The sequence below is a fragment of the Gallinula chloropus genome (genome assembly GCF_964237585.1).
Source record: "Gallinula chloropus genome assembly, chromosome: 1".
NCBI lineage: Eukaryota > Metazoa > Chordata > Aves > Gruiformes > Rallidae > Gallinula > Gallinula chloropus.
Window position 1 is genome coordinate 136,068,807 of NC_140085.1, and position 15,263 is coordinate 136,084,069.

The 15,263-nt window shown below is 39.7% G+C and overlaps 1 protein-coding gene across 1 annotated transcript in view; it reads left to right on the forward strand.

Annotated features, from left to right (window-relative positions):
• Positions 1-15,263, forward strand: part of ANOS1 (anosmin 1) — a gene marked incomplete at both ends in the record, with an annotated part of 128,970 nt that overhangs the window by 16,961 nt on the left and 96,746 nt on the right. The window contains one exon of the mRNA XM_084270833.1: positions 9,766-9,813. Coding sequence (XP_084126959.1) covers positions 9,766-9,813 — 48 coding nt within the window. The remainder of the gene's footprint in view (positions 1-9,765; positions 9,814-15,263) is intronic.

A 15,263-nucleotide genomic window follows, 5' to 3' on the forward strand; every position in this document is an offset into this window, starting at 1 on the left:
GTAGGAGGGCACACACCATGTCCTTGTGATAGGGGTTAGCAGCTTACAGGTGAAAGCAGCTTTAGTGTAAATCTAAAAGAAAACCTGGCTAAGGCTTTCTAAAAATTATTTGTGATATCTGTTTTCTGGTGTTTATCCAGATGTTTAAAATTACACAGCAGTGTTAGTCAAGCTGTTACAATTTAATTTTGGTTTATATTTACAAACTGCAGTTATGTCTCCAAGAAAAAAATTGTTAGGCCAATCGGTTTTATAACTCTTTCTTGCATTCAGTCACCTCTTTAACTTAATTGCTTTGGGTTTACCAGTAGCCAACATTTACTTTTCTACAACTTAAACATCTGTGGTATAGAAATGGCTCCTGTTAAGGAGGCTGTACATTTCATTTAGCTGTGAGGAATTACAGTGGCTAGTTAGAGTAACAGCAGAACTCCAGGTCCATGTTCCAAACGGCATTCTTCCCTTCAGCTTCCTTTTCAGAATACTTTTTTTTTAATACAGAAAAGTTGTATGTACTTGTAAGGTGGCAGAGGAAATCTATCTACATAGTTAAGTTTAATGCTGTATTTCTACTTAAATTTTTACATAACTCATAAAGTTATACAAGTATCTGATGGTAATATGTTTAAGTCTGACTAGTATCTGCTAAGTATTGTTTGTTCTATTACCTGTTCTCACCTTAGAGTCCTATGCAGTGATTCTCTTTTTTTCTTTTCTTTTTTCTTTTTTTTTGGTAGGATTTATGTTTCCTTGTTTTATCCTGGTTTGGGTGATCTTCATTTAGTTTTTTGGTTGAAATTTGGCTTTGTTCTTTTCTTAACTTGAGCAAAGTCTAAGAATATTTCTTATACATCATGAAAAAATGAAGGTGTTATAGACCCCAAAGAACACTCTCCTGCTGTTGGGCTTGGTGAGGGCTAGCTGCTCTCAAGGAATGGCGAGCCAGGGACCAAAGGTGACCCCATCATAGCCCATGGCCTCTCCAAGGGAAGCAGCCCTCCTGGGCAGGCAGAGCTGGGTGCTGGTGACAGCGTCATCAACAGTCCCAGGCATGGCAAGCAACGAGGCAGAGTTAGGGAAGGACAGAGGCCGCTGTGGGATGAGGAGGTTCATAACGTGCTGGCTGAAGAACTGGCTGAAGGGCATAATGCAAAAGGGTTGGAATCAGTAGGGCTGCATCTGGCTGGCAGCCAGTCACCAGCAGTGTTCCTCAGGATTCAATTCTAGGGTCAGTCCTGTTCGATGTATTTGTCAGTGGTCTGGATGCAGGAGTTGGATGAACCATTAGCAAGCTTGCAGATGATACCAAATCGAGGAGGTGCTGTTGAGGGACAGGATGGCTTGGAGAGAGCTGGAAGACATGTCTTATGAGGAGTGGCCAAAGACTTTGGGCTTGTCTAGTTTGGAGAGGAGGAGGCTGAGGGGCAACCTCGTTGCTCTGTGCGGCTTCCTGAGGAGGGGAAGTGGAGAGGGAGGTGCTGAGCTCTTCTCAGTGCAGTACAGTGACAGAATGCACAGGAATGGTTCAAAGCCACGCCAGGGGCAGTTCCGACTGGACATTAGGAAGCATTTCTGAGATGTTCAAACTCTAGAACAGGCTTCCTAGAGAGGTGGTTGATGCCCCAAAGTTGTCAGCGTTTAAGAGGCATTTGGGCAATTCCCTTGAAAGCATGCTTTAACTTCAGTCAAGCAGTTAGACTAGATGGTCATTGTAGTTTTCTTCCTATTGAAATATTCCAGCCCAGTCTAAAAGGCGATGGGGCAAGAGACATGGCTGGAAATGAGGTGTCAGCAAGGGGTCCAGTCAAGAGATGGGCCCAGACAAAAGCTATAAAGTATACCTAGGAGCTGAGCTGCTTGTGTCATAGGCGAGATGTTCATTCAGGAGGCAGGGACAGAGACAGCACAGCTACAGTGTAGCTCTTGAAAGGACTGATGGCCCCATACAGACTGAACTAGGACTTCTAGGGTCATAGGCAGGAAGTGAGGGAGATCAGGGCTTTTAGGACCTACTCATGTCTTTAGGGCTCTGACACCTGTTCATACAACACTGAAACACGTGACAGGGGTGAAAACATCTTCTAGCTTCTGTGGAGGAATCAAAACTATAAAAAAGATGCAGATTTTTGAAAATCAACAGGAAATAAAATTGAAAATATTCTAATACTGTACAAATTATGCCATGACCCATTTTGAATGTTGCATACTGTTTGTGTCCCTCCAACTCAAAAAGTTATAGCAGAAGCAGGGAAATTACAGAGAATAACAACAAGGAAGACCAAAAGCATGGAACAAGCCATTAACAGTTCATCTATTTCTTACACTTTGGCTTCAGTAACCATTTTTTACCACTCTTGAATATGGATGTTATGCTGTCTGGAATGCAGTTCAGTTCTCTGAGTGCTATCAAATATTCAGGTATGAACTGTTAGGTTGTGTTAAATACTCATGTGCAGACCCATGAGAGGACTTAAGGAGGCAATGGCAGGTGAGGGATCCACATCACACCGTGCCTGGCTGCTCCCAGGCACATCACAGGAACCATCAAGCCCATAAGTGCCCATCTCCACAGGGCCAGGGGAGCACAGAGTCCTGAAGGCAAATGGGAACACAGATAAAGGATTTGATGTGTGGGATGGCCTGTCCCAGGGGAACCTCAGCCCCACTGTTCAGCTCTGAGACCCATCAAAGTGAATCAATGCTGGATCCCTTTTTGGACTGAGGGGAAAAGCTGCCTGGGAATGGCACACGTGGGATGAAGGGGAAGAGCATTTGGGGTTTGGCTACTGGGGGCTGTAGTAATCCCCCAACCACGGGGGCGGGGGAGGGATTTGGCTACAGGGGTCCCAAGCCTGCTCTGTCAGTGTGTGTGACAGGCTGTACCAGCAGCTTGGAGTGGGCTGTGCTTTTGGGAGCTTGGATGTCCCAGTGACTGGAGGCACTGGGATACAGTGGTAGCTACTGGACAGACTGGAGTTTTCTGCAGTATATGACAATGTTTTGTATTATTAGCTGGCAGTTCCTAGTAGCAGTTAGGGTTGTTGCATGGCTCAGTACGGCTCAGAAGTGATGAAAGTGTGACAAACCAAGGTCTGATCATTTTCAATCAGGATGCGATGAAGTATCCCAATCAAATGACTATGATGGAAACTGCAGCTGTATGTGCAAACACCATTCCTGTATTTCCAGGTGTCAGAAATGGTTCTGCTCAATAATATTAAACTTAAGATTTTTTTGGTGCTTGCCTTATTCAATTTCACTCTTTATTAGAACAATTATAAGGCTATAGAAATTCCTTAACAAGGAATTAATTTTTACTTAGGACATAATTTACAATGAAATATGACACCTTATAAAAGGAATAAAATGTGCACATACCAATTGTTTGTATGTTCATCCCGCTTTCTGTTTGGAAGTCAAAGAACCAGAATATTTCTGGGATTCCCTTGTATTTTAAAGGTACTTTCATTTTGTACTGATGCTCTTCTATCCATGGCTTCTCTGATGGATGGTCTTCAAACTTGCCATAGATTGGACAACCAAGTAGAAGTGAAGACACTAGAAATATATTTGCATAAACTGTCCTTGAAGGAGCAGTCTTATTTCCAAGAGGTGGACCTCATTGTTGGGCTTTATGACCTTGCTCGTTCACTGTTTCTGACTCCACATAGCTCCTGTTCATTTCTACAGAGTGGTTCAGTTTTGCTGACCAAGTTTCAGTCTTCACTCTAGACTCTTGCCAAGAATCATTGCTAAGTGCATAAGGACTTAAAATTGATCTAGTGAAAGACTTGTGGGGCAAGTATTCAAGTTGTTGTGTAAAAGAGTATCCTCTTAATCTTTTCTGCCATTTTCAAAGAAAAAAAAAAAGTCATAGGCAAAAGGATAACTAAATGCCAGAGTGCAGGAGAGGTGGGACTGTGATTTCCCTGTCCATTCATTTGCTACAAGCTCATGTTTAATCTCAAGAGAAAGACTTTGAGAAATACATCTTTCTTTGGCCTTTTCTATCTGCTGGGTTTGTTATCTCTCTCCGTTAAGAGCACAGGCTTTTCTGAAATTCATTCCTAGGTGCATGGTTTGGTATTTGGGAATGGGAAAGCCTAGTTTGAATTTGTTGCTTCCTTTCTGCACCTTTGTATGGGCCTGGGGGGACACAGCACTGCTATAGATAAGTCCTTATATTCATTTGTATCTCAGTGAGCATGCAGTTGGGAAATATCTATCAGGTACAGTATAAATTGTATTTTGCCATTGCATATGATTTCATGCTGTTGAGATTTTTGAAAGCTTAAGAAAAATGTTGAGAAACCTGTCTCTTTAAAGTCATCATAGCAGCAGCTATGGATTTGTCTACTCAAATGTTCTGTTTCACATCAGCAGGTACCATTATTTGAAGGGGTCCTTTCTATGCTTTTTTTATCATTTTGAAAGAATTAGTGAAGTCATCAGGAGAGGCCACTTCTGAGAGAGAGCGGTTTCACTCAAAAGCAAGTTGAAGATTGAGCAGGAAAGAAAAGACTTTCAAAATTGGTAATAGGTATACAGGTATTGCCATAGCAGATTAAGTGTCTAGTTAATTTTTTTGCAGCTGATCTCTGGTATTCTGGTATTTCAAATGAAGGGTTGTGTCTCCTAACATAATTATGGATAGAGATGCAAATGAAGGAAATCTAAAAATTTTTTTTGGTCATTGTTCCAATGAAAAGCCAGTGTTTACTTGCTTGTGAGGGTTATTAATTTCGCCCCCCACCACGGCCCACTGTACATATATGGAAATTGATTCTTCATTGCCTCTCTACATGCGTTTTTTTTCTTCAAAGAGATGCTGAACAATGTTTATTTTTTCAAGGCATAAGAGGGCACATAACTCAGATGTTTCTATTTTAACAGTTTAAGCTTAAGGATGTTTGTGGTTTACCAGCATAAAGCAGGTATACAAATACACTTGCTGAAATGAAGCCTACTAAGACTTACTAGAGATGCCTATTTATCAGTTTCATTGAAAATACTTCTGGCTTGTATTTTCATGAAAAATTTAAATTATAAATGGTATAATATTTGTCTGATTTTTTTTTTTTTTTTTTTTAATTCTTCTTCCCTCCCTTCTCCACCCGCCCCCTCATCCCCCTTTAGTTTTGCAATCTCTTGCCTTAGACATGTCAGACAGTCCTGGTCTTGAAAGTCTGACTGTGTGTGTCTACAGTTTCCTTTCTGGCAGACTAAAGTGCACGGGGCTCAGGTGGTGGGCTGAGTTCCTGCTGTCTCCATCTACTGTGTGATGTTGGAGAGTAAAACAGTCTCATCTGCCTGACATCATTCACGTGAGGTGTTAGTGCTAGGAAGATAGAGTATTTGGAGTTTGCCCCATTGAGCACAGTTTCTTCTCCTCCTCAGTGTGTACAGATTAAGCTATTTTAAGGTTGCCCTGAAGGTACACTGGTAGAAGGCTCATAGATGGGCAGAAACAGCGGTGTTTAACTCTTCCTTGAGGCCATTCCTGCACAGCAGAGTTAAGCCACCACTAAAGACAAAGTCAAAGCTCTCATTTGTGTGAGTTCGATCGGGACTGGGTTTGAAGAAAAACAGATGTGAGGGAACTGAGGATGTAATCTGGGAGCATGTAAAATGCCACAGATAAAACACAAATTCTGGTAGTTTGACATTATAGTTTCAGCCAGGTACATGAGATTGAAAGCAGAAAAGAAAATCACAGCTGAACATTTGTGTAACTTGGATTAACCATTTAATAAGATGCAGAGTAGAGGAGAACATTCATTTAGCATTCCTCTTTGGTATCCTGTTGTTCAAAGGACACCTGTAAAATTTGCTCTTACACCTTGTACAATGAAAGATCATTCAAATCATGTTAGTTTGTATAAAGTTGAACCTGCTAAATATTACTTTTATGTTTTGCTAACCATACAAAGGAGTAATAGCTTTCAGTAGAAAAATGAAAACATTTGTAGACATTGAAATTATGAAGTAGGAGAGCCACACATCTGGACATTTATGGCCTTATTGTCTCAAGTAGTATATAATTCAAAAGCAGGACTACTTTTTCTAGTTCAGTGGAAAGCAGCAGTGTAACTGAGACAAAGCAGCGAGCTGCTACTAATCTGCCATTGCAATCAGCTACCTCTGTCACTTTTTATATGAAGAAGAAAGGAGGGATGAATTGAAAATAGCACATAAAATATTGTTTTAACATTACTGCTGGCTAGATCTGTAAATGGAAATAATAAATCTTAGTACAGCATAGAGGATTATACTAAAGTATTCCCACTAGCCTATGTTATTTACAGCTGTTCTAAAGTTTTATTTCTTCTATTTATGTCTGTCTCTCTTTGAGGGGGATGGACCTGACGCGTTGCTCATAGTTAGCTATTCTTATGCTAGCAAATCTCATTTTTAGCTAAATTCCACTGTGATGACAGATAAAAATGGCATTATAAAATCAAATAATGATTGCATTGTAACATGCTGGGAAGATAAGACAAAATAAATGTTTATAAGATACTGAAATTAAATTGTGTGAACTAATATTTTAAAATCACACCAGATAAGCCTACAAATGGAAAGGAGTGGTTTTATCTTTACATTTATCACCCCCAAAACTTCATAGGTAATACAGAAATAGAAATTTTTAGTATTACAACTCATATAAAACAAACAAACAAAAGGCATATATAAAAGTTCCTGAAATTCAGATTAAAAGTTGAGGTGAAAGCATAAATATAATTTGTATTAGCTTGGTTCTTAATGCTGTCGTGGTTCAGCTCGAGGCAGTGGATGAGCACCCCATGGTGCTCCCTTATCGCCTCCCCACAGAGGACAAACAGCCAACTCCCCCTCAGACTAGGGTAAGGAAAGATACAGGCTCAGCACTGCGAGAGGGGAACAGTTACAGAGCTCTGACAGAATTCACACACACAGGGTGATAAGATGGAGCACTTTACTGGCCCGGTGGGGTGGTAACACAGAGCAGTGACCGACACCACAACTGACCTGACACCCAGCTGCACTCAGACTGCCCTGGAGGCACTAGGAGCACCCCTCCCCAACCAACCCCTTTTACTGGGGTGTGATGTCATGAAGTGTGGAAACAGTCTGTGCCAGCTTGGCTCACCTGTGCTGGGTCCTTGGGGAAGTTAGCTCTGTGCTGGCTGAAACCAGGACAATGTACAAGAGCAACATGCAAGTTCGATGCTTTCATTGCAGTTCTGGAACTTCCCAGTGTGTCTGATCCAGAGCCCTGTTACCGACTTGTCTTTTGCCTTCTATCAGATTCAAGATATACTTAATGCTCAAAATGAAGAAGGCTGAAATGCCCAAATTTGTAGACTAATTACCTTGTACTACACCTTTTTTGTCTCTCTTGTAACAGAAGCTTAAGAGAAAATTGGAAGGTTATTCTGAATTGTAGTTGGAAGTGACTCACCATTTGTATTTTTATGATACCATCTTAGTGACCTGTGCTCATGTCTAACTACAGAGATTACATGTCCTCAGATGACTGATGTAACCAGGTATTTGTTTCTCCTGTTGATCTTGGAGTAGATCTTTGGGCGTTTTTTTAGTTCATTTGGTCTGTCAATGCACTGAAGAGTGTGCATAGCTGTTGATATTGTGAGAATAACATGTTTAGGTAAAAGGCACATTTATGTTCTTAGCTGTACGAAGGCTTTCGTTTCCATGTACTATCTGGTGGGAAAACATGAGTCAAAATACATATTGTTTCTGTCCTTTTACTTGCTGTGCTTTCTGGTCCTTTTGGTGTAGAGCATGTAGACAAAAAGGGATTCTGGTTCTTTTTGCAAATTCTTTGTGTTGGAGCCAAGCTTCTACACCAGATGGAAGGATTTTGGAAAAATTTAAGGGGAGCAGAGCGCTTGTCATCCAACTGTACATTCTGCTATTGGCCACTTTGGTGCTGTCACTACAGGCCTTGGTACAAAAAAAGCCTTTCAGCCTTTCTCTCAAGGTCCCTTTATATGTTGAAGTGCTTCAATAAGTTGTCCATGGTGCCTTCTTCTCTGCAGGGTCAGCACAACTCTCAGCTTTTCTTCATAATAGAAGTGTTTCTGCCCTCTGACCATTTCCATGGCCCTCCTCTGAAGCCACTTTAACAAGTCCATGTCCTTCTCGTGTTGGGGACCCCAGAGCTGGATGCAATACTCCAGGTGGGGTCTCGTGAAACTGGAGTAGAGGGGGTGATCCCTTCCTTCTTGTCACATCTTGGGAGCTTGTGTGATGATTGTGACTACATGTCTGTATGAGGAAATGCACAAGCACCATCTCCTCAAATGTTTACTAAATGGGATCCAGCTTCAAAGCATAAGCTTCACAGCTGTGGTAGCAAGCCACTGTATTCAATCTTATAAGCTTTGTTGAGGTCAGAGTGCTGTGGTTTTGAGAAATTGATCAAGTTGGCTTGGTTCCAAAGCATGATAATGTATCTATTTATACTTCCAAGCTGTAGCTGTTGTACATCCAGGTAATTTGGTTTTATGTGCTTGATTTTATACATAAAGTTACGTATACTATTATATTATTTGCATATCTCCTCATTTAAAAAAAATATAAAGTGCAATCCTGCTAGTCCTTTGCATTCTGGCCTACCTGAATTCCTCTTCCATGGAGACTCATATCCAGATCTGTGGTCAGTTCTAAGGGCAAAGACATGGTACAGTCACTTTAACTTATCCCTGTGGAAATACCTTGCTAATTCCTTTGAAAGGATGTCCTATTGCTCTGTCATAGACTCACCATTGTGGATTCTGAGCAACAGATCTACCGGCTCCATCCTCTGTTCTCTTTCCAGGGCATGAGCTTATAAATTATGGACAAATACATATATACAAGCTTCTAAGCACATGAATCTGCACTCTGTGTTGCAAAGTTTTGCCCCATTTCTCAAGTTCAGTCCACGGAGCCACTCAGATCTTCCTGATGTTGTTTTGATCTTCCACTATACAGAAAGTAAATCAATATTGTATCTCATCTGTTAACCCAACAAACATACCTTCATGCTTTCTGAGCTGTGTTTTTTTAATCTGGAAAATATTGCTTCAAAGTTGGCCTTTCAGCATCTCCTGTAGTAGAGCAGCAGGTGGTTGTTTGTCCCTGTGCCAATTTCATATTTGTCTTTCTGTTTTCATCATGCTCTCTTTTCCTTTAGCTTTAATTATTACTTTGCACATGATAACGGAATTGGTTGTTACCTGCAGTCGAGACAAATGAGAGCTATGGTGTTTCCTGATCTGGGAAATGCACTTTATTATCAAAAATGTAAAATAAAACTGCCATGGTGTAGACTTTTGGTAAATTCATGTTTAATTGAATTTTCCTTTTACTTCAAGGCTCTTCATGATCTTTTCTTGATAATTTAAGTATTGTGCAATATTGAAATGTGACTAAGGGCCTTTCCTTTCATGAATCACTACCAATCCATATTATTTCATTAAATACAAGCTTTACCTTTGTTTACTTCTGAGTCTAGGTAGTGTTTTCAAAGGTGGACTAAAAGGTGACTGCATTCAGTTTCTCACCAGCCTTGCGTGATGAAATGCTTGCCTAACTTTTCCCTGGGCACTTTACACTTTTACTCAAGACAAGGGAGCTGGGGTCAGAGTTGGTACTGATGTTGTGACAAAATGTCATCTTCTAAGCAGAGCTGGAAGGTGAATTCTGTTTAAACCTGTTAGGGTCATGTCTAGTCTTAAAGAAATACTAATATTTATGTACTTTTTCTTTGCTTTTCAGAACAATGGGTCACTTGCTTGGTGCCAGAATCATAAACAGTGTTCAAAGGTATGTCCTTCCCTCCCCCCATTTAAGTTACCTATCTTCTTTCACTCTCCTGTCTGTAGATTAAATGCTTTAAATCTTAGCTTGTTTTCAGAAGCAGCTGTTGGTTTTTTTTTTTTTTTTTTAAACCTCAACCTATAATAAAATATCCAAAATTAAAACCCAGTGATTTTCAGGAAAGAGGAGTAGTGTTGGAGGATAAGTATCAAGATTAGTTAAACTTATTTTTATTGGCTAAAATCTGGTGTATCATTAGTGTTCTTTCAGTATTCTTGGTCATAGGAAAGAAAAACTCACAATTGCTTTAAAATCTTCCTCCAACAGCACCAAGGTACGCCAACGTTCAACATTTTGTTAAGTTTGGGTATTTAATTTTTAGTCTGACACTGAATTTCTTTGAAAAAACATCTTGATACAAATACTAGTGGCTCTACTGATGCCCTGTTCTATCCCAGTACTTTAACCCTGAAATCCCAGAGGGTAGGTGAGCTCTTTGTCAACTGTTTCTCCCACGCAATAATTTTTCTATGGTGCCTGGATAGAACCAACAATGATTTGGAAACTTTGGTTAGTCAGAGTGGAATTACATGCTCTAATGCTGACTGTTTGTAAATGTCATGGAAGAGGCATCCTTTGGAAATACACCTGAAAATGGTGAAGATAGTATTTTTGTCTTAATCTTCCTGAAAATGTATTTCTACAGTAACTTGGGCTTTTTAACTTTAATATTTATTCTGTGAAGGTTGTACTGCAAATGGGATTAAATGCAACTAGCATTGTTCTTCATTATTTTATTAATATAATTTATGTAAATGCTGGTGCTAACCCTTGATTTTAACATGTGACAATTTCTTCTCTACAGTTAAGGAGTGAGATTACCGGTTTACTGATCTAGTTTCTGTTGAGACGAATGGGATTGGAAATGGGCCAATTTGTTATTGACTGTTCCACTGCGAGAAAATAAACCAGAGCTGATTGCTTTTGTCAGTGTTAAAGCCAGAGTATGACAGTGTTAGTATAACAGAACGGAACAGTTCCTAGTAGCTGTGCCACGTTGCTAAGTGTTGCACTGAAATATCATAATTCTTAAAAGAACAACAAAGAAACAGAGGTGCAGAGATTGGGGCTTATTGTAACTGAAGCGCCTGTTAAGGAAAGTGTGGGAGACTTGCCCAGTACCATAGTAAGCCTGGTGTAATTTTCTCTTATTCATTTATGAAGGCTGCCATGTTATCTAATCTGAAAGATTTTCCAGTAGTTTTTGTCTTACCTACGAAGAGGGAATCATACAATAGAAGTTGTCCAGCTTTTAAAGCAGGGCAGAGGTTAGAGGAGTAGCTCTTTTGAGTCACTCCCAAATTCCTAGAACACACTTAAGATAGGTGTAAGGTATTATGAATGTAAGGTTTACCTTAAGATTGTATTAGTCTCTTGAAATCCCAGTAAGAATGTTGCAATTAATATTATTTTATAATACAAAATGCAGCAACTGTTTAAGTTTTAAATCACTTACTGTATACACGCAGTCACGTTACCTTGTGTTTTCATCCTTTCTTAGGAAAGCAATACATTTTTCCTTAAAAAAGTAGCTCTGTCGTATTTTGAAAAATAAATAAATAAAATCTTGGTCAAATTTTTAGCAGAGCTGAACATTAGTAGAATATTCTCTGGTTTCAGGCAAGCTTTGATTTTTCTGTGTTTTTCAATATGAAGTCCAACAGTTGCATTACCTAACTGAAACTTTCAAAGCAATGCAGGAGATAGAGTTAATCTTTCAAAAATGCAAATTCTTTTCACTGCTTCTCAATACCTCAGTGGAGGAGGTTTCTATGACAGCGATTCTGCTAAATATCTCTGAAATTTTTTCCTGAAGGATTTTCCCAGTGTCCACCTTCCGGTTGTGGTATTTAGGTACCAGGGTTTTGAGGTAATTTGTGGTGAAGTGCAGATGGCAGATGACATTTAGCTACTTTATTAGCAGGAGGACTTTGAAACACAGAAGAACCTTCCGGTTTTGCATCTGACATATGGTGGAGAAATTTTATCTGGAAATTGCATCAATGTATATCACACAGTAGCTGATACAGCAATAAAAGATGATGTAGTTAATTTATTTTACTCTTTCACAGAAAAAAATATAAGATGGAAAAAGTACAGTGGAGTTCATCTTCTTACCTGTAGCATAGCCGATTGCAGTTTCATTTTAGAAGAATTTACTTTCATTCCAAGGACAGATAGTAGCCTGTAAAAGTTGATATCCTGGATGGAAGAGGAAGAAGAAAATACCCCCTTAAAGCATCCAATACAGGGCTCTTGCATGTGCTTTCTTTTCATTGCAAACACCTTTGATATGTTTTGACTTCAGTGTGCCTATTCCTGAACTGACCAAAAGCTGTTCTAAAGTTTCTGTCCACTATTCTCTGAGAGTAAGATCAGTCTGGTAGAAAACTCTGTTGAAATTTCATAGCCATTATTTTGTACATAGAATAACTTGAGAAAATATTGCAATAGTAGCATACAATGAACATGCTTTTTTTCCTCATGGAAGTCTGTGATCTTTATATTTAGGGATGTTTCTGTAGCTGAAGACAGCTGTTGATAAGATACTGTTCGAAATCATTTGGTCACTGAAGTCCCTTTAAAGTTAATTCAGTCATACCATTGCCCTCTAAGACAAGTGTAGGCAACAGTAATACCTTGAGCGCTATTAACTTTTCAAAAAGAGTTGCAGATCTAATGAACTAAAATGCTTTTAGCTTTCACAGGAACATATGTAGATTGTTACCTACATCCTTAACAGCTACTTATTTTTGGTATTTTAATGGAACAAGTCACAAAAGCATAGCTGTGAGCAGCAAAATATGCACCAGTGATTTTCTATGTAATTTAATTTAGTAAGATCTCTCCAGAGGTCTATTTTAAAAGATAAAAACACAAGAGAAGGCTTCAATGTTGCCCTGTTTTGACATGAGGTGGGTAGTTCCAATATGTTAAAAATACTCTGTTATAATTAGGACAGCTATAGATAGGATCATAGAATGGTTTGATTTGGAAGAGACTTCAAAGATCATCTAGTTCTCATCCTCCCTCCCTGGGAAGGGACACCCTCTACTAGACCAAGCTTCCCAAAGCCCCATCCAACCCGGCCTTGAACACTGCCAGGGAGGGGCAGCCACAGCTTCTCTGGGCAGCCTGGGCCAGGGCCTCACCACCCTCACAGGGAAGAATTATTTCCTTATATTTAATCTAAATCTAGTCTCCTTCAACTTAAAGCCATTACCCTTTGTCCTATCACTACATGCCCTTGTAAACAGTCGCTCTCCAGCTTTCTTGTAGGCCCCCTTAAGGCACTGACAGGCTGCAATAAGGGCTCCCTGGAGCCTTTTCTTCTCCAGGCTGATCAAGCCCAACTATCTCATCCTGTCTTCAGACAAGAGGTGAAGAGGTGCTCCAGCCGCTCTGATCGTCTTTATGGGCCTCTCCCAGACTCACTCCACTAACTCCATGTCCTCCTTATATTGGAGACCCCAGGGCTGGATGCAATAGTCTGAGTATGGTCTCAGGAGAATAGAGAGGTAGAATGTCTTCCCCTGACCTGCTGGTCACACTTCTTTTGTTGTAACCCAGGATATGGTTGGCCGTCTAGGCTGCAAGCGTGCACTGCTAGCTCACGTTCATCAACCAACCCTCTTAAGGCCTTCTCTTCAGGGTTGCTCTTAATCAACTCTCCACCCAGCCTGTAGTTGTGTACTGCATGTATTGGTTTACAAGCATTTTAGATACAGTCCTGAGACTTTTGTGTTCCCAGGAGCAGAGCACCATAAATATTCCCATTATAGTACTGCTGCCCTTGTTAAATTGATACTACATGTGTAGGTATGCAAAGAAAATCTACTTTGGGTTAATTCCTCCTTTTCCCCTCTGATTAGTCATATTTTCTACGGTATCTCATCATCTGTGTTACCTAAGTAATTATATTGAAGCATTATGAGATACAGTGTCTGTAATGTATTGATCTCACCTAACATGTAATAATCTAATCTGTTACTTCAGTTTGAAGGATTCAGCTTGTTTCTAACACAGGTCACTTGTTTCTAACACAGTCAGCTTTGATACACATTTGTAACCCTCCTTAAATAGTCCCTCTAAATGAGAACATGTAGAAAAAGCTTGATTTTTTTTTAACTTTTGAGTGTAATGGAAGCTGATGGAGAGGCAAAGGGTAGGATAGCTCAGTGTTTAAAATCCCATTGGTTGAATATACGGAGTGTCTAAACCAGAATGTCTAGTTCTGCTGTTGAGAAACATTTGTGACACTTCTTATTCGAGATTTGTTTATCATTTGTCAAAGTGATAGGTCTCAGAATATTTTTCTTTTCTTCTCTAGGATAGATTTTATAAATAAAAGTAACATAATGAAATCTGTATGGATTCTAGCTCTTTCTGCAAGCATAATTCTCATTGACATTAATGAGAAATACTGAGTAGAAAGATGTGTGTTCAGTGTTGAGGGAAGAATTTTGCCTGGATACGATTGTTATTAGATTTGTGTTTTCTGGAGCTGATCTGATACATCTTTACTTGCAATTCCCTATGTTCATGAGAGTAGAAAATAGTATTCTTGTTTGTATCCCATGTACAGATGTTGTTATCTGGCAATTTCATGATATTGCTTCTTAAAATGCAATACAGTTTACATAGTAGGTTCAGGAGAAAAGCACAAAACATCCACCCCTTTTCACAGCTGTATTTGTTTCTTACGTATATTGACCCACAGATTATGTACATATACTGACTGCACACAGGGGAAAGAGTCTGTTTCACTCCTCTTGTTTACTTTGGCCAGTAACCTCCCCTTTATGTAGCTTGAACTAAAGCAGTACAGTAGCCGCTTAAATGTGTTGATCAACCTCTCCCCAACACCTGTGTGTGGATAAAGGTACTATATGATGTATGAGAAACTATCAGAATCTGACCCAATAAAATAGTCTGCAAGAACAGCTCATGTTCTTCAGGGATAAGAGAGCCACACTGGAGGTTTGCCCTTTCTGTATAATGGCAATAAACTGTTTTATGTTGTATTTTGTGTTCCCCCACTGACTTAGTCTTTGCTGTTGGATTTAACTTTCAAATCTTTATATAATTCTCATTTAAAACTTGTGAACTTCACTCTTGTGAACTTATCCTCTGAAAATCTTTATGTGGCATTTTGCCTCTTTCTGTCCACTGTATTCTTTATGCCCACTCACCTGTTTCTTACAAATCTACCAAAGAATCAGTGCATTCTTTAGGTTAGAAGTAACATTATGAGATTTGTCCAGTGCAGTCCTGCTACTCAAGCAGGGTCAGCTAGAGCTGGTTGTGGTTGTCCAGGACCACATCCAGGTGAGTTTCAAGTATCTCCACAGATGAAGACCACACCTCTCTGGGCATCCTATCCTGTTTGACCACAC